The following is a 22,074-nucleotide window of genomic DNA, read 5'->3' on the forward strand; positions in this document are numbered from 1 at the left end:
ATTTTATATTTTAAAATTTTTTAAGTTGTTGATTATTGTGATTTATCGAATTTTTACATAGTTTTTTAAAATATATAACAAATTAAATTATTTTTAGATATTTTAAGTTGTTAACTATTGTAATTTATAATACTTTTTATGAATAATATATGTTACTCTCTTTGTCCAGAGTTTTGTGCAGTTGATAGCCAATTATATTTATTAAATAATTTAAATCTTTAGTTATGATGCTTTATAATATTTCTTTTATTTAAATTTAAGTGGCACAATGCTTATATGAACATGATAATTAATCAGGGGTGATATAATAAAATCACGATTGAGCAGCGACACATAAATGTCTTAAATGACTTACAACGATTAATCAGAAATGACATAGCAAAATTACTATAAAAATACCCGTGAAAAAAATTTAAGTGGATCTCATATAAGATATCAAATTAATTTAAAATATCAAGAGTTAATTTGTCATTTTTATATCTATTGTCATTTTTATATCTATTTTACCTTTTTATTAAATATTATTAATTTATGAATACTTAAATGACTTATAATAATTAATTAGGGGTGATATTTAGTAAAACATGGTGGAAGCAACTGAAGCAGACATGTCATAAATGTATATTTTACCTTTTTACTTAAATATTATTAATTTTTTAATACATAAATGACTTGTAATAATTACTTAGGGATGATATAGTAAAATCACAATTGAAGTAGCAAAAACAGATATGTCATAGATGTTTATTTTACATTTTTCAATTAAATGTTACTCCTTACAAAATTTAAGAAAATAAAGAAGACTTTTGAATTATGTAGCCTTAAATTAAAGTTGAATCAAATGTGTACCAAAATGCCCTTTAGTCTTGTGGTTTTTAAACATGTCATGTGGAAAGTTGACATTAAAGTATTGTCAAAAAAAGAAGGAGGCCATTTTTTTTTAAACAGACTAAAAAGAAAAGTAGGTCATTCTTTTTAAAATGGAGGGTGTACTAATTTTTTAATACATAAATGACTTATAATAATTAATTGGAGGTGGTATGATAAAATTACGGATTGGATATTATTAACTGTTTAATGTATAAATGATTTATAATAATTAATTAAAGGTTGTATGGTAAAATTACGATTAAAGCAGACATGTCATAACTGTTTATTTTATTTTTAATTAAATATTATTAATTTTTAAATATATAAATGAATTATAATAATAATAATAATAATAATTAATCAAGGGTGATATAGGAATGTTGGTGATATTTTAAAAATCAAAGGAACACTAATTATTAGGTTTATTTAGTTAAAATCATAATTCTGTAGGTTTTAGATAAATCGAGAAAATATCAAATGAATCAAATAAGTTATATGAGTAAAATACATTTTATATATTAAGTTTTTTAAAAATAAAATATTAAAACTTTTGGTTTGAGTTTGAGGTGGTTGCAATAACTACAATCCAACAAGTAATTAATGTTCAAAGTTGTAATTAAAAAATCATTAACTCGTAGGAATAGTATGCTTAATCCAATACGGATAATATGATTTGCATATATAAAAATAACTAATTATCATTATTATTTAGTAACAAATTATGTTTAACCTTATATAAGTAAAATCTTGTTATGTATTTTTCTTTAATTTCTTTTTGTTGGTATATATTGACTTGGCACAAATCTAAAAAAAATATTTATTAAAAATTTATTTTATTAAATTAACTTTATTAATTATACATTAAAAATTTTAATTAGGCAAACTTGTATTTGATGTAACAAATAAGGAAGAAAGCAAATTGTATGTTTGATATGAAATGTAAATAAGGAATAAAATGTATTTAATTATATTTATCATATTAAGTATTATAATAAACTATTATCTTATTAATAAATTTATTTAAACATAATATATTTGAAATAATTTTATATTATATAACCTAAATAAAAGTAGCATGTAGGTACCCACATTCATCCTAAATACAATGAGAAATACAATTTTTATGAAAAATAGATGGTAGATGAGAGCCCACCTGTGGAAATGAATACAAGGCTAAAAGCCACATGTAATGACATTTATGTAAATTTTTTACATGACATTTATGAGAAAAGAGTAGATTTTATTTTAAAATTTTTGAAAGGTCTACAAAAAGAAGCACAAAATTTTTTCCAATAAGAGCTTACAATTTACTTTAAAGACCTTAATACCATTATTTTTTAATTTAATGTCAAATAAGTGATATGTTGAAACCACTCCTTCTATTATATAGAAAAGAAAAAGAAAAAGAATTATTTTTTTTTTGAATAGTGTGAGAAAATATCAACCGAAAAAAGAAATGAAACAATAGACCAACCGACTACATTACCTTCAGTTGGTCCCTTCAGTTGGTCCCTCATGTCTCCATTTTGGAATATATAGCGGCACATTCTTCTCATTCGAATTAAACACGCACATTTTTTCCTCTCCGGTTAAAAATGGCCGCCGCTGAGAACGGCAGCACGCAGCCGCAACAATCAGCGTTGATCTTCCTAGGCACCGGTTGTTCCAGTGCTGTTCCCAATGCATTGTGCCTCATCCGTGCGTCAAATCCTCCTTGTACCGTTTGTTCCCAGTCACTTACCGTTCCACCTGAAGATAACCCTAATTATAGGTCGTTTCTTGATTATCTGCGTTTTTTAATTATATTGAGTTGTAATGGTTTTTCAAATTGGTTTCCATCTTATCGAGGACTTGATCGTGGCTAGGAGGTTGTTGAGGGTACGGATTAGGGTGGTAGGTTAGCATGTAGTAGAGTGTGGTCCCATTTATCCTTCCATACTAGTAATCGTAGCATTCCTTATGTAGTTTTTTGTTCTTAGGTTTCTGTTTTTGAATTGCTTTTCAGCTTATCTAGGATATGGCCTTAGATAGGAGGTTGTGGAGTGTACGGATTAGGATGGTAGATTAGCAGGTAGTAGAATATGGTCCTTCTTATCTTTCCATTCTAGTAGTAGCATTACTTCTGTAGTTTCTTGTTCCTAGATTTCTGTTTTTATCTGCCACATCTTGTACTTCGATTATCATATTTTTGTTGTATTTGCTATTCACTATGCTTTGTCATGCTTTCTGTAGTATTTTCAGTTCTCTTTTTTCCTTTCCGGAATTGTGTTGATCTGTTTTTGCGCGAGCTGAGGGTGTATTGGAAGCAGCCTCTCTACCTCTATGTAGGGGGTATGGTCGGCGTACACCTACGCTCTCCAAACCCCACTTTGTGGGATTACACTGGGTATGTTGTTATTATTTAATTTGCTTTCCAGGTGAGTGATCTGTGTGTGTATAATTTGTATGTTCTTATTTAGTTTAGTCGAATCTAGCAACTTGTTGAGCAATGTGTTTGATAAATAATTGTTACAGTTTCAATTGAGAACTGTTTAATTGCAGTTTATTGAGTTATATGGAGTAGTGGTTTATGATAAAACCAATGCGAATTGATTACTGGTGAGTGCTAATACAGATTGATCCTTTTCTTTGTACATTTAGTTATTAAAGTTGAAATCTTTTGAGGATTGTTTATGCTGAATTCTGTGATATCTCATATAAAAGTTCACGTTGTTAGATAGATACATTTATATACTTATATTTGTTGGCGTTGATTGTATTTTTGTTTATTGGTGATGGTGAGACTCGAACCTAGAACCTCCATTTGATGTGGTACCATATTGAATTGTGCGACTCTCTTATACTAATTCTTACTAGAACTGCTTCTGTAAAGAAAGGAAGAATGGGATGAATTGGACAAAAATACAAGTCAAAGTTGTTAAGAGAAAGGAAATATCTAATTCTTATACTGGCTCTGCAACTTTGTCTTTATAGCAACATTTGAGCAGTATGGTTGATGATGAGTACACTTGGTCACTCTGAGAATTGTTTAATTGAGCGTAGATAATAAGGGGTCGTTTGGTAGAGTGTATTGGAAAAGTTAATGCATGCACTAGTTTAATGTACTACTATTACCTTGTTTGATTCACTTTTTTACCTTATGCGGAGATAGCTGCACTTCTTGTTCTTTTTTCCCTTTGATTCTTTAACGTATAACTAATGCTTGCATTAGTTATACACACTATTGTGTATGGAGGTGTGCATTACTAATCCCACCCTTTTCCTATGCTATGTGTTATTAATAATACGAAGGAATTCAACACATGTATTAGCTTGTTATTAATAATTCAAAATATATTCCAATTCCCTCTCTGTCTCGATCTAAGGAACAACGGGGGTATTTTAGATGGAAAAATTCAACCAAGAAGCGATTCCCATCTGTGTGTAATGGTGAAAAGTTAAATTAGTCACACTGTTGCATTGTTCCTATTTTTAGATATAAACACAAACTTGATATCTGGGAACATAATTTGATGGTGTTTATAACTAGGAGCAGATTTGTTTTTTTTAAAAAAAAAACATGTTGTTACCTAAAAGATGGTCCTAGTCAAAGAAAAACATGAAGATGGACGGAAAACTTGATCAATTTTCCTCGAGAAATTTGAAGCAATGCTAATAAGCAACAACTATTTACATCCATTTTGGGGGAAAAAGAAAGAGAAGTGTTCAGCTAAAAGAACTACTTTGTTGCAAAAAAGTGTGCTAGGTTAAAGAATGTAGAGGGTATTTTTGTTTCTGTACGAGATATATTATTTCTAATATTTCATACCAAACAATGTATAAGAAGAAATAATGTCAGCATAACTAATGCAAGCATAATTAATACCAACATTACTAATGCAAAGCATATTCAACATTGTTCTTATACGCTTTACCAAATGACCCCTAACAGTCGTGTGATGGCCTGCAGGTGTAATACATCTCTTCTTATTGATTATTATAAGGACAATGATGAGCACAAGTACATATTAATTGATGTTGGGAAAACGTTTAGGGAGCAAGTACTTCGGTGGTTCACTCGTTATAGAATTCCCCAAGTTGATTCTGTGAGTTCATTTTAAGTTTATTAACTTACTTTCTCCAGTTGCATTACTAGTAGATTGAGGCTGTGTAACACGGTTAATGAGATAATTGTCAAATGTGCATAAATAGTTAATTTGAGGAATAACTTGAACCATCTGGCTTGTGTATACAACTTAGATTACATGCTATTAGGTAATTGTGTGAAACAAATGCAGCCGCGCTGAATTAAAAGTTTTTTCATGTGGTGATACGCTTAATGCCAAGCTTAACTTACCTATGCAGCTATACCTATGTATCCTTTGAAAGCAATAAGCCAATAACATTATGGTATTTCTAGGTATATGCTTTTTGTTTGTTCTTTTTCCTTGATTGTACTTTCTCACTGCTTTTGCTATACGTGTTTCTATTACATGCCTTAGCATTGATTTGCTTCTTTTAATCTGTCATAATTACATGTTTATCTGTAACTAAGAAACATGCACGTAAAGGATATGGATAAAGAATAAAGGATAATATGTTAATTTTTAGGATTTTTCAGAAATCATAAGCCATTTTGTATGCAAAGCATGTTTATCGTTATATTACTTCTCACTTATCATGACCCAACTCGCCGGATCATGCCGGGCACCCACCTACTCCTACTCCAGATAGGAGAACCCTAATATCCCACCATTAAACCAATGCGGAAGTTACTGCAATGTTCACTTGATCAGTGTTATCTATCACAGTAATGACAACTCAACAGTTCAAAAACGATTATTAAATCAATTTGTTTCATAATTTGTTTTTAATACATCAGATATGAAAAATAAATACGGAAAACAACTACAAGCGACTCCCAGTTACTAGCCTAAACCGGCACAAGAACACTAGACAGGGAGTAGGGACATCCATGACACAACATCGATGTAGGATAGAGATAGTAGGAGCTACCGTTGAGTGATCGACATCTGTGGCATCGGTGCTATAGATTCTCCAACTAGCCTACACCATGGCTATAGGTATAGTAACTGTAGCATTAGTATAACCACACATACTGGTAATCATCTTCGGCTGACCAGGGTTAGAATAAATAACATCAATAATAAATATGGAAAGATCATTACATCAAGTAAAGTTTTGATTCTAAATCTCAATTAGAGAATCCTCAACATATCATTTTAGCATCTTTGTGACCTACCTGTCATTTTTTCATATCTTTGTCCCTTGACTATCTATTCCAACCTATACCTTTTCCTCCCATACCGACCTATTCTTAAGGTACCTACACTTCTTTAAGCTACATCCACCCCCGTCCTCTAGCACTTTTTACCGCAAGACATCATTGTATCACATCCCGTAAATATAATAAGTTCCACCAAGCATATCATACCATAACTGGTCTCTCAGGGGACCGTTGAATCTCACCTCTAACCCAGTCCGCACAAAGGTCCTAACTTTCATTCCTAAATCCTCTTTCGTCATTTACCACAACGAAAACACGGATGAGAACATATATATAATAGAATCACATCTAGAACATATGAATGAATGCATGTATGCTAGATGTGCGCATCATCTCTTACCCTTCTCAGCCTCATCATTAACAAAACGTCGTACTGGTATGGTACCTAACCCAATCACAACAATCATATCCATACTAGCGTGGTACCTGAACCATCATCACAACATATCATCACAATGCAAATGAAATGCCATGAAATCAATCACATGTCATGCTAGGAGGCAATCACAAATGTCAAGTCCACAAACCAAGCACAAGTCAAGAAGGCCTAAGTGCTACAACAATTGTCAACTCACTTTTATCAACAACGTTAGTTTATACATACATAGACACACACACACATATATGCATACATATATATATATATACATGTATGCATGCATGATGTGTGTGTCTACATCGACAGGCACCTCAACTTGGCATGATCTTTCACTTTGGCTCCTTAAGTAGACAGTGTTCATTTTAAGCACCTAAACCAACTACAAACTTATGTCATTTTGGCACCTTTTTGCATCAGATCTGGTGTGTGGGGTGCACTCGCTCTGATGTGGATTAAAAGGCCAATTAATTTGTGTCAACTCATTTTAATCGTCGCATCATTATATAAACCCACAATTATTACTCCCTCCGTTTCAAAAAGAATGATCTACTTTTCTTTTTAGTCCGTTTAAAAAAGAATGACCCCTTTTCTTTTTGACAATACTTTAATTTCAACTTTCCACATGACATGTCTAGGACCACAAGATTAAAGGGCATTTTGGTACATTTGACACAATTTTAATTTAAAGCCACAAGATTCAAAAGTCCTCCTTATTTTCTTAAATTTTGTGCCAAGTCAAAGTAGGTCATTCTTTTTTAAATGGAGGGAGTACTTTTTTTTTTAAAAAAGACCAAAATCATCTTCCCCACCCAACCCATCTTCTTTAACCTCCATTAATGGAGGTTGAATTTTTCATTCCCTTTATGAGCTTTTTAATCGAGGCATTTGCAGCCATGGCGTCGCCAGAATCTCTTCTTGTTGAGCTTTATTGACATATCTGAGCCTTAATTTTTAAGAAAATTAGAAAATTAATTAACAAAAAAAAACATGGGTACAGTTGGGAGTTAAATTTATAGAGGTTGGGTGCTTGGAAGTGAATCTTGTAGATCAAATTGTATTTTAATAATACTCTTTAAGAGTTAATTATCATATTGATACAATATATACTCTTCGTGTTTGAATTAGTTAACTCTATTTTTTTTTTTTAGTTATATTTTTAGACAATCTTTATTTTCTTTACTTTTTATATTATATTGTTAGTAGTGATATAGAAAAAACATTCAAATAAATTATTTTCTACGAGATAGAGGGGGTTTGAGAATACAATTAAAGGAGTTTGAGCATGAAAAAAATGGTAAAAGACAGTGGGGTGAAAAAAAATGGGGAAGAAGATGATAAAATTAAATGAAAAATGGGCTAAAATAACACTGTCACACGCCCAAAAACGAGTGTTCTGCACTCACTTTGCCATGTCAGCGAAAGGTGCTAAACTGACAGTTTATGGCTACTTTAGGTGCTTAAAATGAGCATCTTCCACGTAAGGTGCAAAAGAAAGATCGTGCCAAGTTGAGGTTCCTGTCGATGTGTTTGGCCATATAAATACACATACACACACACACATATATATATATGTATATATATGCGCTCACACACACACATATACAAATATCTATATATACATGTATGTATATATATTTCTATACATACATGTATGTATATATCCCCGGCCATCATGTGCCATACCTCCTTGCGGGTTGCCGTAGCCCAAGTTCATACTATCACACCCTTCCTCTCTTTCCACATTCCCAACCTCACATGTTTCACATTAGATTATATCCTCCCTAACTATTTTAATGGGGACTCTATTCTTTACTTCACAAAATTACTCTTTTATGTTCGTTCATCAATGAAGAGATTCACTTGTGCTAATTACTAACCCCCAACTGGTCATACGTCACCCTAACCACTTCCCTTGGATTCCCTTATTTTCACCTTTTACTATTCCGTGTTGTCTCACTCGATTTTCCACTATATTCAAGCCTGGGATATATTAAACTGTGCACATTCACTCTATCATTTTATCCGTCTCTCATCACAATTAGAATACCCACCGTACAGGTATACCATCATACTTAGGCCTAACCATAGGCCTAGTCAGATTTCAAAGCGTCCACCCATACAACTTCGTGCCAAAGGCCTAGTACGTAAGATTCCGACATTACTACTAACGTTAAGTGCATCTAGCCCTAGTCTAGTTGCTAAAAAGTAAACCTTAGCTTACCACTTAGGTGAAACATACTGCTACGGAGAAGAGTGAGTTGTCCCACACGTGCTAAACGTATTCCCATGCTGGGTTCCCTCCGGGTGTGTCTTGAAACCACTCTCATAAACCTTGGCCTTTGAAATCTCGTTGTTAGGGAGATAAGTTTTTTCAGAGTGTTTTTGGAGGAAGGGGGCGACCTATGGAAATAAAAAGAAAGAGGATTCTTATAAATCCCTGGACGGGGCTATTGCTTTTTACCGCTGCAGCGGTTACCGGCAGTCCAATCCAGTCCATAATTGAGCCTCTTGTCCCAATTCCCTTTGGCCAGGATTTTCTCCCCGATTTAAATTTTGTCCCGGTTCATTTTGAGCCTTTTATTTATTGTAAATTATTTTCGGGGCGTTTTCACACGTAACTACGGGTTGGGTCGTTACATCACTCATCCTTCATTTCTTATATGTATTATATTTCTAATATTTGCAAATTGGAGGCGTCACATTTTCTTAGCTTTGCTTTCATCTGTCTTCAAATTTTCTTTTGATCAGCATTTCATCTGTCTTAAATTATTGAAAGAGATTCAACATTGCCTTTAAAGAAGGGAAGTATTGCTGACACATCTCATTATTGTGTCTTGAATAATCCCCAATACTTTCAGATTGGAAGAAGAACAGGAATGCCCTGTCACTAATGACTTCTACATGACCTCACTTGAAATTCAATCTTTAAATATCTTCTAGTTTCTTTACAGTCCAGAATAATCGTTAATGGGTCAATAGTCTGCTTCATTACCCAATTTTTTTTTTTTTTTTTTTTTTTTTTTTTTTTTTACATAAATGTCCAGAAGCCACTTCACATTAGCATCATAAGTGCACTATTGGTTATATTTAGTTTCCCATCACAGAAAGTTCATATCCTAAGGCAGGGAGATGCTCTTGTTTTTTGGTACTTAGCTATAAACACTTTCTGAGAATACACTGGGTTGTTTGTTGTTGTTGTTGTTGTTAATTGTAAACACAATTTCCTCATTTTCTCCCAGACTTTCTGGCCAGAGTTCCCATTATTTCAATAATGCTTGTATTAGGGGTAAGGTCTACATACGCCACTATACTCTACCTTCTCCAGATCCCGCCTGTGGGGTCATAGGGTATGTTGTGTTAGCAGAATATGCAGTTTATAATGAGTTCCCCAAGTTCCAAATTGCGAAGTATATCACTTTTTCCTTGCTAAAAGAAAAGTTATCAATCATCATATGTAACTTTATCAATCATCAGGTCTTAAACTTGTGAATTTGAGATAAATTCACAGTATGCTGCTCTTTCACTTGAGAGTTGCTACTCAACTAACTTTTTAATAGTAAAGGAGTTTCAACATTTCCAAGCTGTAGGGGTGCAAAGCAAGCTGAGATAGTGAGCTGATAGAACTTTTTAAACAACACTCACTTTGTGTTATTACCAGTATGGTGCTTCATTAGGCTAAATGAAAAAATTCATAATGATTTGGGAAGTCTGAGAAGTGGTATTTGGGACCATATGTATCTGGTTATAAGCATTCTTGGTATTGAATTATAAGACTTCAAGGATGCTATGTTATCTGGAGTTTAAAAACATTGGAAGATATAGCAATTTCAGCATCTGTGGGAAATGAACTGGATAAGTAGATTGAGTTTCCTTTAAGCGCTTTCCATCTTTGTCTTATTGATAGGGATATTAGGAAACTAGGAAGACGATGATATATGCTAAAATGCATATCCAGAGGGTTTAAATTGCAGAAAATGAAAAAAAAAAAAAAAAAAAGAGGTAGAAGCATTCTTACAGAATTGATAGACATCAAAACTTTCTGAATCTTGAAGAGGTCCTATGTGAGGAAATGAACTTTGCGACATCCAAATATACTGCTGAACAAAACAAATCACCAAAACTATAAGTCAACATAGAACACTAATCTTATTCTCCAGTACTCTTCATCAAGATCAAGAGTTTCAAAGGATTCTTCATAAATTGGCTGGTAAGTGGAAATATGTTTTTAGTCAGTCTTTTAGTCTGGTCAGTGCTTCTAAAGTAGTAGAAATTTAGAGAACTTCTAGTACCTTTGCATTTAATTTTATTTTGTATAATAATGGCTTGAGATGGGTTTAAATAGAGAAACACGGCAACTCAGGATTCATATAATCGACCGTAACTTGTTTTTTGGTTTAGGCATGGTTGTTGTTTATCAAGAGTTTCAAAGATGAGAAAATTAACATTATTGCTCAAACTTTTGGGAAAGGAATAAATATTGAAAAAAATCCAGTTTAATATATAAAGGTCTGTAGGACGTTCATTAGTTCAAACATTTAAGGCATCTTGGATTTGCGTTCACAGTCTTTCATGGTCTGCACCAGCTCGACTCAACTTGCCAAAAAACGGAAACCTCAATAACAAAGTTTGAATGTTTTCATAAGAGAGTTCTAGATACAAAAATAAAAAGATAACACAATTTTATCCAGTTTGAGAGAGCACAAAATTTTGTCGTTTTTGTTCACAAGAAACAACTTTGACATCTAATGGCCTTAGTTTGTCTCTCCATTTGAAAACGAATATCGATGTGAACATATTTCAAATATACAAAATGAAAGCTTTTTTATTTTACATTTAGGTATCAGCTATACAAAGAAGATGTAGATCTGGTTCAACCATCTGCTTTGTTATTGATTAGAAAGCACTAAAAATTATTAGTCATTGCAATATTGCTCTAATTGTTTGGACTAAATTTAACTGAGTGATGGTGCTCTCCATCAAACGAAGATGTAAAAGGTGTAGAGAACTGTGATTAGAGATAGGTATATGATTGAAGCAGCTCACTGATTTTATCTTTGATATTGTTTTGTGAGATAGAAAGGTCTTTCGATTATTTCTATTCTATATAGAGCTGTCTATTTGGACCACAGTATACTTAGCCGAAGGTTTTGACAATATCAGATTATTTTGACTCATGAGCATGCTGATGCAACTCTCGGCTTGGATGATATCCGTGCAGTGCAACCATTTAGCCCAACAAATGACATTGATCCGACACCAGTGTACCTGACTCAATATTCAATGGATAGGTACTTTGATGAAAATTTGCTGCTTGTAGATGTCTAACGATGATAAGCGTAGTTTTTCTAATCCTTCATTGGTAGTCAATCGACAATTCTAAAAATGTTATGGAGTTTAGTATTGCTCTTCAACGAAGTTGCCTGATGAACTTGAAGCTAATCCCCTCAAATCAGGACCATCTCCTCCATGACAACCAACAAAATAACAGAATGAGACAAAGAAAGAAAGACAATGAAGGAGGAGATGGCTTGAAATTCTCTGGGTCAAGTCCTCCCCGATTGGAAGATAAAACTTATCATTTGGTTGAACATCCTGTCATGATTTGGACTTTTGTGATCTTATTATTAATTCCATGACAGCATGACTGCTCATTCTTTTTACTAATTTAGTGGTTTTACTGATGAAGTTCGTGATATAAGTTTTCGTTGTACTTGCATAAAGTTTTTTGTTCTTCTTCAAAGCTACGGATAAAAATTTCCACTTGCATGAATGAATGTGAAAGTTGTAATTTGTTGGGTTCTCACTATTCATTTCTGTTGTTACTTCTGCCATACTATATCCTTTTGTCCCTGATTCATTAATAAAAAGTGCCTATTCTCCAGTTTTCACTAACAAACACTTCATTGACAGCAAAGTAATGACATTGAAAATATGAGCATGTGTACTAAACATGGCAAGCTCTAGTCTATCGTCTTCGGAATTTTTATATAATCATGCTTCATTTATGCAGCTTTACTTCTCGTGCAATTTTCTTGATTCTCCTTCAATTCTTTTTCTGAAACAGCATTGTTCAGAAATTCCCTTACTTAGTCCAGAAGAAACTTAAGGAAGGACAAGAAATTAGACGTGTTGCACAACTTGATTGGCAGATTATTGAAAATGATTGTGAAAAGTCGTTTGTTGCATCAGGACTAGAATTTGTTCCGTTGCCAGTGAGTTTCACCGTACCTACTTTTTTAAAAAGAAAATTGGTAATGTTGTATTCTTATAATGTTGCGTACCATATTAACAACAAAAGAGATGCCAAACACTAGTGGTGGAAAAGAAAACCTTGGTCTTCTTACAAGGTTTTTACTAAGATTCCAAGAAGTCTAATAAACATTCTGTATTTTCTATACATCTTTCTTTACACCAAAAATATAAGGATTGTTCACGGTTCGTCTTCAATGCCTGTATTGAACTGCTATTCTCTATGAAGCATCTTGCTTTTCTCTCTTTCTATATAGTCCACCGCATACAAGCTGGGATGCACCCCACCATTTCATATTATTTCACTACCTCCCATTTTCCTCAACAGTTTACCAACTCCGTTGTGGTTCCTGGCATGGTCCAGTTGAGTCCAGACATACTCAAAAGGATCTGCCACAACTGTTCAGTCCTCTTGCAATGCATGAATAAGTGGCTATTGGTTTCTGCACTTTCCTGACTTAAAAAACATCTTGAGGATAGCTGAATTCTCCTTCTTTGTAGACTTTCATGAGTCAGACATGCCCTTCTCATCACCAACCAAGAAACACCTTAGTTTCGATGGGGCTTCTTCCTTCAAGCTTTTCCTCCACTGACTGCTTTGTGCATGCTGTCCAGTGGAGTTCAAAAGTAAATAAGCTGACTTTACTGTGAACCCCTTCCTCTCATCCCCTTTCCATATGATGAAGTCTTCATTCTGGACAGTATCCTTGAAACTTTCCAGATCTGTAGAAGCTCAATAACTCTAGTGACCTCCCCATCATTTAATAATCCTCTAAATTTGAAGTTCAATACCTCCTTTTTTTAAATACACTCTATATTTCCTTGTGTCTTGTCTTGTTTTAACTTGTAGAATTTGGATGTAGGTAATGCATGGCGAAGATTATGTGTGCTTGGGGTTTCTTTTTGGTAAAAAATTCAGAATTGCATATATATCCGATGTTTCACGCTTTCTTCCAACCACTGTATCTTGTGAGTATTATCTCCATCCCTCTGATTTGTGGGGTTTTATCTTTGATCATTGTGGATCTTACCCTTTCACCCAAAGAACTGAATATTCATTCAGTATTTGGTCTTGAGGATAGTTGAAGCCGTTCTCAGTTTCTCACTGGATGAAAATGTGTGTATTCTTGATAAATGAAGGTTGAGTCTTGTTAAGGAAGAATTTTCTTTTGCAGACATTTCAAAAGATAGTGGTCAACAACTAGACCTGCTTATTTTGGACACTCTCTATAAGGTCAGTTTAGGCAGTGTAAAATTTCAATTATTTGATCATATCTTGCTGATGAAGCCCATGAAAGCCTGTTGTTCATTCTAATGCTTGTTATGGCATTAAATCTAAAAGCAATACTGACCACTTGCATAATCTATGTGGTATCTAACCACATGAACATGCTGTGGTTGTTAACTAGGACCTGATTCTAATTGAATTTTGTGTTTGTTGATTATGCATAGCAGAATATTACGCCTATTGTATTCTCATTGTTGGTTATTCTTCCAGATCTCACCCTATTATTATGGTTACTAAATGTCCTCTTTGTATCAACCCAGTGATTGTCACGACGAGTGGTGCTACCATTCCCCCCCCCTACGCCCCACCCCCAAACCAAAAAAAAGGAAAGAAGAAAGAAAACGAGATTACGAGGAAGTGGGAGAGGTCAACTCTTATTTCAAATTCGAGAATTGGTGGATTCAAGTAGAAAACTTTAAGGAGAAAGTAAAGCTTTGGTGGGACTCCCATACTTGCAGAGGCAGACCTGACTTTATTTTAGCTAAAAAAACTAAAATATTTGAAAGGTAAATTAAAAGAGTGGAGCAAAACTCGGCAAGGCAATCTAGGATTACAGAAGCAGAGTATCCTGAGTCAATTGGCAGAGCTAGAGAAGATCCAGGATCAGAGACAAATCTCAGATGATGAAGTTTACCTAAGAGTTGTTCTCGCAGTAGAATTTGAAGGTAATGCTGAAAGAGAGGAGATAGCATGGAGGCAAAGGTCCAGGGCACTGTGGTTGAAAGAAGGAGACCTAAATACTAAGTTCTTTCATAGAACTGCAAATTGCCACAGGAGATGCAACAACATAGACAGGCTTCTGGTAAATGGTGAGTGCTTAGGAGATCCAGAAGTGATAAATGAAGGAATTGTCAAGTTTTACCAGAGCCTATATACAGTAACAGAGACATGGAGGCCTCAGTTTAGCCCGAGATAAAGGTCTGTTATCAGTGATGAAGACAACTTAATGCTACAGAGTCAATTCAGTGAAAATAAGATTAAGGACCATGTCATGGCATGTGCTAGGGATAAGCTCCTCACCCCGATGGCTTTACCATGGCTTTTTCCACCTCATACTGGGATGTATTGAGCAGAGAGGTATAGAAGTGGTGGCAGCGGTTCAGAATTTTCATGACCAGAATCTTTGCCCTAATCCGAAAGAAGTTAGGGGCCAAAGAACTGAAAGATTTTAGACCTATCAACCTAATTGGTAGCATATACAAGATCATCTCAAAGGTTTTGACTTAAAGAGATTGAAAAAAGTGATTTCTGAATTGGTGGATTCGCATCAAATGGCTTTCATCAAGGGAAGGCAGATCATAGAGCCATTTTGGTAGCTAATGAATGTGGGGATGTGAGGCAGATTAGCAAGGTTCCCGGAATTTATGTAAGTTGGACATAGAGAAAGCGTATGACCGCTTACCCTGGGAATTCCTCTGGAAAACTATGGAGAGCATGGTTTTGGCCAGAAATGGATAAGCTGGATCAAATTCTGCACCTGTACTATGAAATTCTCAGTTTTGATTAATGGATCACCCACTGGATTCTTCAATCATGAGAGAGGTCTGAGACAAGGGGATCCTTTATCTCCTTTCCATTTTATTTTGGCAATGGAGGGACTAAATGATTGCTAAGAAGCCCAGACAAACATCTGGATAAGGGGTTTTAACGCAAATATGGAAGATAGGCAAGGTTTGGCTTTCACTCATCTACACCATGCAGATGACACATTAATCTTCTGTGATACAGACAACAATCAGCTGAAATATTTAAGAGTCATCCTAGTACTGTTTGAAGCAATCTCAGGCCTTCACATTAATTGGAGCAAAAGTTTCATTTACCCTGATAATGAGGTACCTAACATAGACAGTTTGGCAAATATTTTGGGAGGAAAAATTGGAGAACTCCCTACCGTATATTTTGGCATGATATTGGGAGACGAGTAAATCAAAGGGCATCTGGGACTGGAACAATGTTCTGGAGAGATGTGAGAAGAAGCTTGTCAACTGTAAGAGCCAATATTTGTCTTTGGGTGGTTGAGTTACTCTCATAAAATTTGACTCCGGCCAGTAATCAAATGGTTAATTAAGCCAAAAGAAGATGTTCATGAACTCGCAATTCCAACTTAAGGACTAAAAGCAATCAAAAAAGGAATTTTCACCAAAGCTAGAGTATAAAAATGCCACCACCAAAACCTGTGGTTCAGATGCTCTACCTACTTATATGATGTCCTTATTTCCTATGCGAGCTATTGTAAGAGACAGATTGGGTGGCCATTAGAAGAAACTTTATATGGCAAGGAAACTGCGATCCAAACAGCCATAAGATACATTGGGTTAAATAGGATCAAGGTAGGCCGGCAAGAAAAAAGGGGGACTGGGAACAAGGAATATGAACACTCAGAATAGCAACTTACTCATGAAATGGTTGTGGAGATTTGTTTCTCAAGAACAATCCTTATGGAAGGAGATAACCAAAATGAGATATGGCATGGAAAACTGGTGGATCAGTAAAGTTGCTACTCAACCATATGGTACTGGAGTATGGAGATCAATCAGAAATTTGTGACCGAAATTGATATTGTAAGATCAAGATATGGGATGGAGGGAACACCTTGTTTTGGGAGGATAGTTGGGTGGGACAGGGGCCTCTAAAAAGCAGCTTTCTTGATCTTTTTAATTTGAGCCTACAAAACGAGGCCAATTTCAAAGAGATGAGAGAGATTCAGTTATGGAACTTTAGGTTTAGGAGACATCTGAATGATTGGGAGGTAAGCAGGATGGTTGAATTTCTAAACATTCTGGTGAGGATCAATTATTTTGGGTTCCCGACAAACAAGGAAGATTTTCAGTGGGTTAGCCCACAGAAACTATCAGAGATCAGATGTACAACAAGATTGTTCGCCAGGGAAGATGATATGGAAAGTAAAGGTTCCATTCAAGGTGGCTTGTTTTATCTGGATTTTGGCCAACCAGGCTGCACTTACTCAGGATAACCTCATGAAAAGAGGTTTCCGATTATGGTCAAGATGCTTTTTTTGTGAATGTGAGGCAGAGACAAAAAAACATCTCTTTTTACACTGTAAGGAGACTATGAAACTCTGGCAGATCATCATCAACCTTAGGGGCATTAGTTGGACTATGCCAAGGAACATAAAGGAAGCTTTAGCTTGTTGGAATAGGGATGGAAACCAGTCAGGGCACATAGAGAGATGGAAGTTTGCCCCAGCTGGCATATGGTGGGCCATTTGGCTAGAAAGGAACCAAAGATGTATTGAAAACAAGAGTTGGTATTTACAGGAAATGAAGATGAATTGTTTGGTTCTTTTCTATTTTTGGTGTATGCATGAATATCCTCAAGAAGAAGAGGGTATTCCCAGTATCTTAGATTACTTATGAATTCATAGGAGGCTAGTTTTACTCCTGTGACTTCTGTTTGTAAGTATTGCAGGACTACTCATGGAGTTTGTCCTTTGTTTATAATACATTACCTTTCTTAGACTATAATCTTTTTGCCATCTTTGGTTGTTGATTTAAACTTTTTCAGTCTTGTTTTTTATATTTAAAACACAAATATTTTTGTTTAGGATAGTATTCTGCTATTAAAAGTTTTAACTTTTGCATTTAATAAATAAAAAAGAATGATTTACTTTGCAGTATGCATATATCAACTGGCCCCCTAATTAAAAATCTGGTGTTGCCCTCGTCACTCCACATTCCATTCCTGCCTGAGTTCAAATTATTGGATCGGTCAGTTTCTTAAGAGGAATTGAAAGGATAACACTTTGTTGCCCTTGGAGAGATGCTGTGAAGTAAATCTTAATATTAATATTGTGTCCTATGTTAGTGGGAGTCTTTGTGCAATACTTTTTTGCATTTTCTGTAGTACCTTCTTGGTATTTGCTTTAATAAAATTACCCTTTACCAAAAAAAGATTAGTGTCTTATGCCTTCCTTTTCATCCTCCTTTCCTTGTTATGTCTAATCTTTTTTTTGATCCCTTTCCATTCAACTCCTTCCATCTAAGCTAAACCACCTGCAAAATGCTCCTCTCAACTCTGCCTGCATACAAGCAAATCAAGGGAAGTTCTGCTCTTGTCAATTCTCATAGCTTGAGTCCTCTGCTTTTCTGCAGTCATCAAACTTTCGCGTTGTTGATTAGCATTCAAAAGTTGCAGTATTTTCTGCATAAAATCATCCTTTATCAATAAATTAAGAAGCCTAAATTTTACAATCATCTATTATCCATTAAATCATAAGTCTGAACTCATTTGATTAAATGGATTACCCATTGAGTTCCAGCCTAAATATAAATACCCCATGTATTTAGAATATAACAAAACTCCTACTAGCTATCTGTGATCTACCAGCCAAGCACTACTCATGCTATGAACAAATGTTAGGCGCCAAGTTTCAATTGGTTAACAAAATATGTTTGGAAAAATTGAAATTAGAAACTAGTTAGGAGGAATCGTAGAAATTCTATATGAGGTGCTATCCATGGTTAGAACTAATTAAGGGAAAATTGAAGTGCTACATGGGGCGGAGTTTTTTAACAGTAGGAAGGGATAATACATATGTATCCCTTTCAAATTGTTCTGAAGATCCGACGACACCTTTAAATTATTTTCATCGTTTGAACTGCATCTCCGGCCATCCTGAGAGGTATGTAACACATTCAGATGAGAACATGATGGCGTATTAGTGTGCTGCCACGTGTTATTTACCTTCCCCCTCCTTCTTTCCCACTTCAGTTCCGTCTTTGCTATCATCCAGACACCGCCATAAATGGAAAGTGCTTCTTATCGAGAAATGGTGTTCACTGTAGTTGAAATATCAGGGACAAGTTGATGGAGATATTTATGCATTGCTTGTTTTCGCGCTGAGGCACCTAACTATAAATGGTCGTTGGACCCTTAAAAACCTCAACTCTTATCTCATTCAATAATTTTAAAATTGCTTTATTCCTTTTCTCCTTTATTTTTGGTACATTTCCATCTAGGATTGATATATATAAGATATGCCACTGTAAAGGGGGATTTCTTTTTATTTAGGCCAGTTAGGTCTTATTCTTGCTATTACTTGACTTATATTCGTGTAATTGTACCTTTTTGTCTTCAATATGTGCAGAACGGTTCCCACAATGTTCACCTTTGCCTTACTCAGGTGTGCTTACTTTAGAGGAACCCTCTAGTTGACCTTTGTGTTGTTCATGCCCTATTTTAACAGCTGGAAATATTTAATTTTCCAGTCTCTCGAGGCGTTGAAGATGCTATGCCCGAAGAGGGCTCTACTAATTGGAATGACTCATGAATTTGACCACCACAAAGATAATGAATTCCTTGTGGAATGGTCTAGAAGGTATACTGCTTAATGGTTCTTTGGGGGGTTGGGCGGGGGTGGGAGTTGCAAATTTTATATTTTAGCAGCCTATCTTGTATCAAGGTAGAAGGTTAGTTGTTAGTCCGACTTATTTCTTTTCCGTTCCCGCAGTATTTGTATTATTCTTGTATTATCTTATTCTTAGATTTCTGTTACTACTAGTTATTTTCTTAGCCTCGGTTATCTTATTATTTCTGTTTGCTGCTACTGCCACTTTTTCATCTTTCTTTGAGGCGAGGGTCTTAGGAAACGACCTCTCTGCCTTCTCAAGGTAGGTAGGGGTAAGGTCTGCGTACACTCTACCCTCCCTAGACCCCACTTGTGGGATTACACTGGGTTTGTTGTTGTCGTAGCAGCTTTTTGGAACTTCACATGCTTATTTGCTTGCAGAGAAGGTATAGCAGTTCAACTTGCACATGATGGATTGAAGGTCCCTGTTAACTTATAAATAGGTATGATAATATCTCGGATACATTTCCCATGAAAGAAATTCCTTAAATTATCTACTTTCATTAGAGAATATTAGGAGTCATAATAGATGACCGTAAACCAAAAAGCATGTAACTTCTCAATGATTGTGATATACGAATTTAGCTCTTTAATGGTGTTACGGATTTTAGTAACAATCTAGAGACTGCAATGTTCTCATTCTCTGTACTCCAAAGCTTGGTGGATTTTTGACATCATTTGAAAATGCTAATTATCAATAGTGTTTCTTTCAGGATGACCAAAAGTATTCAACCATGCTCTTTAGTATTTTATGACCTACCACTGATTAAACAGCTAGTCACATGATAGTAAAAGACAAGCACAATAATGAATGATGAGTCTTTCACGGAATGTCAAATTATAGGCCTTGATATAGAAACTTCTTCCACCTTGTTATATTACATACACAATCTAGATGAAGTTTGATTGGTTAAATATTGCTCTGTTTCTTGTGACATAAAAATGTTTTCATCGGGGAAACAATCTTTTCTCGAGTTTAGTGATCTGATTTAATACCAATGTTGTCTTAGGATGAAAATTAATTTTCTCTAGCTTTTCTATTCCTACAACATTCAACTTGCTTCCTCCAACTATTTAGTGTTTATCAGTTTTTGCTTAAGTTGCGCAGGCTCTTCACTTTTGATGCCACACTTGTGTCGGATCCTCTAAAAATACGCTAGTTTTGGAGAACCCGACAAGCATCCATTGACATTTTTGAAAAGTCCGAGCAGCATAGTTTTTGCTAGCCGCGACTAGTATCAAATGCTAGTTCTGCACTTTCAGAACTTCCACAGTTACTACCTTTTTATCTCCAAAATTATTGATGAAATAGTTTTCTTTTGTAAAAAAATATTTACACACAGAACTTATCTTATTATACAGACTGAGTCATATTCCCAATCAGATGATACTGCTCTATCGACAAAAGAGAAGGCCCAAAGACTGGCTAAAGGCTCTGACAGCATCCTTTTGATCTTTTGTTGCAAGTAGGCTAATACATGGGAGTAGTGATGGATCCCACCTGAGATTTTTGCCTGTATGTACCAGGGGATGATAGTTGTATAAGTTCACTGTATTAAACCCAGATGCAACAAGGGGATGATTGGGGATGATCAGTACATTGATGTCAATGTTGACCATTTTTTACTTGTGTATTTTCTTGTAGTCTTGTCATTTTTCTGAATTCAAGGTGGTATCGAGTTGAATACTAATTTTTCTGAACCTATAGAAAAATGAAGCCTTTCAATGACAATTCATTTCTTGAATCAGTGACTTGATTTTGTGAGTTGAAGTTTCACGACTGAGAAATAGGACTCCACTTAAGAAATAATGATCTAGAGCTGTCAAAACGTGTTAGCTAGCATGACCTCGCTACTTCTCAAGTCATTAATCTGCAAGGATGGAGTTAAATTGGATTGGGTTAATCCGTTTTGGCAGCTCTACTAATTTTAGGAGCACATCCTCCATGCATTTGAAAGTCCAGTTTGAGTATAAAAAACTAGCAAATATGCGCATAGATCTAACTATCACTGAGAAAAAGACCAATATATGCAACTTCAATTGCTAAATATCATTTTAATATTTTTTAAATCTGAAATAACGGTTGTGTCTCGATATAAGTAGTGAGTTTTATCAAACTTATAGCTTTGCTACATGTTCCTAGTGGTAGGGGAGGGTGGCTTATGTTCAAGGGAAGTTGCCTATTTGCCATTGATTTAGATGATTAATTTTGTAGAGAAGTTGGCTTAATGACTTGCTGTTATCTCTGAATTATGATTTTGGGGAACTGGGTGATTATTGCAAAGAAAAATAATAATATGTTTTTATCTTTATTTCCCTTATAGGCGGGGGTTGAGGTATTCTAAACAGTTGGCCACTTGAGGGAATTTCTTTGAGGACAGCAAGAAAAATTGCCACATTAGCACTGCAAAACTTCATCCCGGCTCTTCATGAATAAATTTCGATAGAAACATAGTACATGATAATTTTCAATTTGAGGCCACGTATTCTACACCCTTTCATCTCTCCTCATAAATACTTTGTTTATTTAGAATGGAAGACCAAAGGTTCAATGGATGAAGTGGGGCATTTGTTATAGTCATGCATCTGAAGTGGAAGGGGAGCTTAAAGTAGAGCAACGGGTAAAGTTATTG

General features: G+C 35.0%; 1 protein-coding gene across 7 annotated transcripts; it reads left to right on the forward strand.

The window, feature by feature from the left end:
* Positions 1 to 2,341: 2,341 nt before the first annotated feature.
* LOC107856971 (putative hydrolase C777.06c) lies at positions 2,342 to 21,173 on the forward strand. 7 transcript variants are annotated; one of them, XM_016701925.2, is made up of 10 exons: positions 2,342 to 2,641; positions 4,820 to 4,955; positions 11,697 to 11,824; positions 12,601 to 12,748; positions 13,649 to 13,754; positions 13,961 to 14,019; positions 19,181 to 19,216; positions 19,302 to 19,411; positions 19,823 to 19,884; positions 20,550 to 21,173. In XM_016701925.2, exons 1-9 carry the CDS (start codon positions 2,466 to 2,468, stop codon positions 19,878 to 19,880), a joined length of 957 nt encoding a protein of 318 aa, XP_016557411.1. In that variant the 5' UTR covers positions 2,342 to 2,465; the 3' UTR covers positions 19,881 to 19,884; positions 20,550 to 21,173. The 7 variants fall into 7 exon arrangements, with proteins under 7 accessions (XP_016557411.1, XP_016557410.1, XP_016557414.1 ...); XM_016701924.2 differs by having other exon boundaries at positions 20,804 to 21,173; XM_047395705.1 differs by having other exon boundaries at positions 2,429 to 3,468.
* Positions 21,174 to 22,074: the final 901 nt, after the last annotated feature.

This window comes from Capsicum annuum, chromosome 8 (genome assembly GCF_002878395.1).
Source record: "Capsicum annuum cultivar UCD-10X-F1 chromosome 8, UCD10Xv1.1, whole genome shotgun sequence".
NCBI classification, from domain to species: domain Eukaryota; kingdom Viridiplantae; phylum Streptophyta; class Magnoliopsida; order Solanales; family Solanaceae; genus Capsicum; species Capsicum annuum.

Coding starts and splice junctions, on each gene's coding strand:
- LOC107856971 (XM_016701925.2), top strand. CDS start 2,466: ATGGCCGCCGCTGAGAACGGCAGCACGCAGCCGCAACAATCAGCGTTG. Junction 2,642..4,819: donor GAAGATAACCCTAATTATAG/GTCGTTTCTTGA, acceptor GATGGCCTGCAG/GTGTAATACATCTCTTCTTA. Junction 12,749..13,648: donor TAGAATTTGTTCCGTTGCCA/GTGAGTTTCACC, acceptor ATTTGGATGTAG/GTAATGCATGGCGAAGATTA.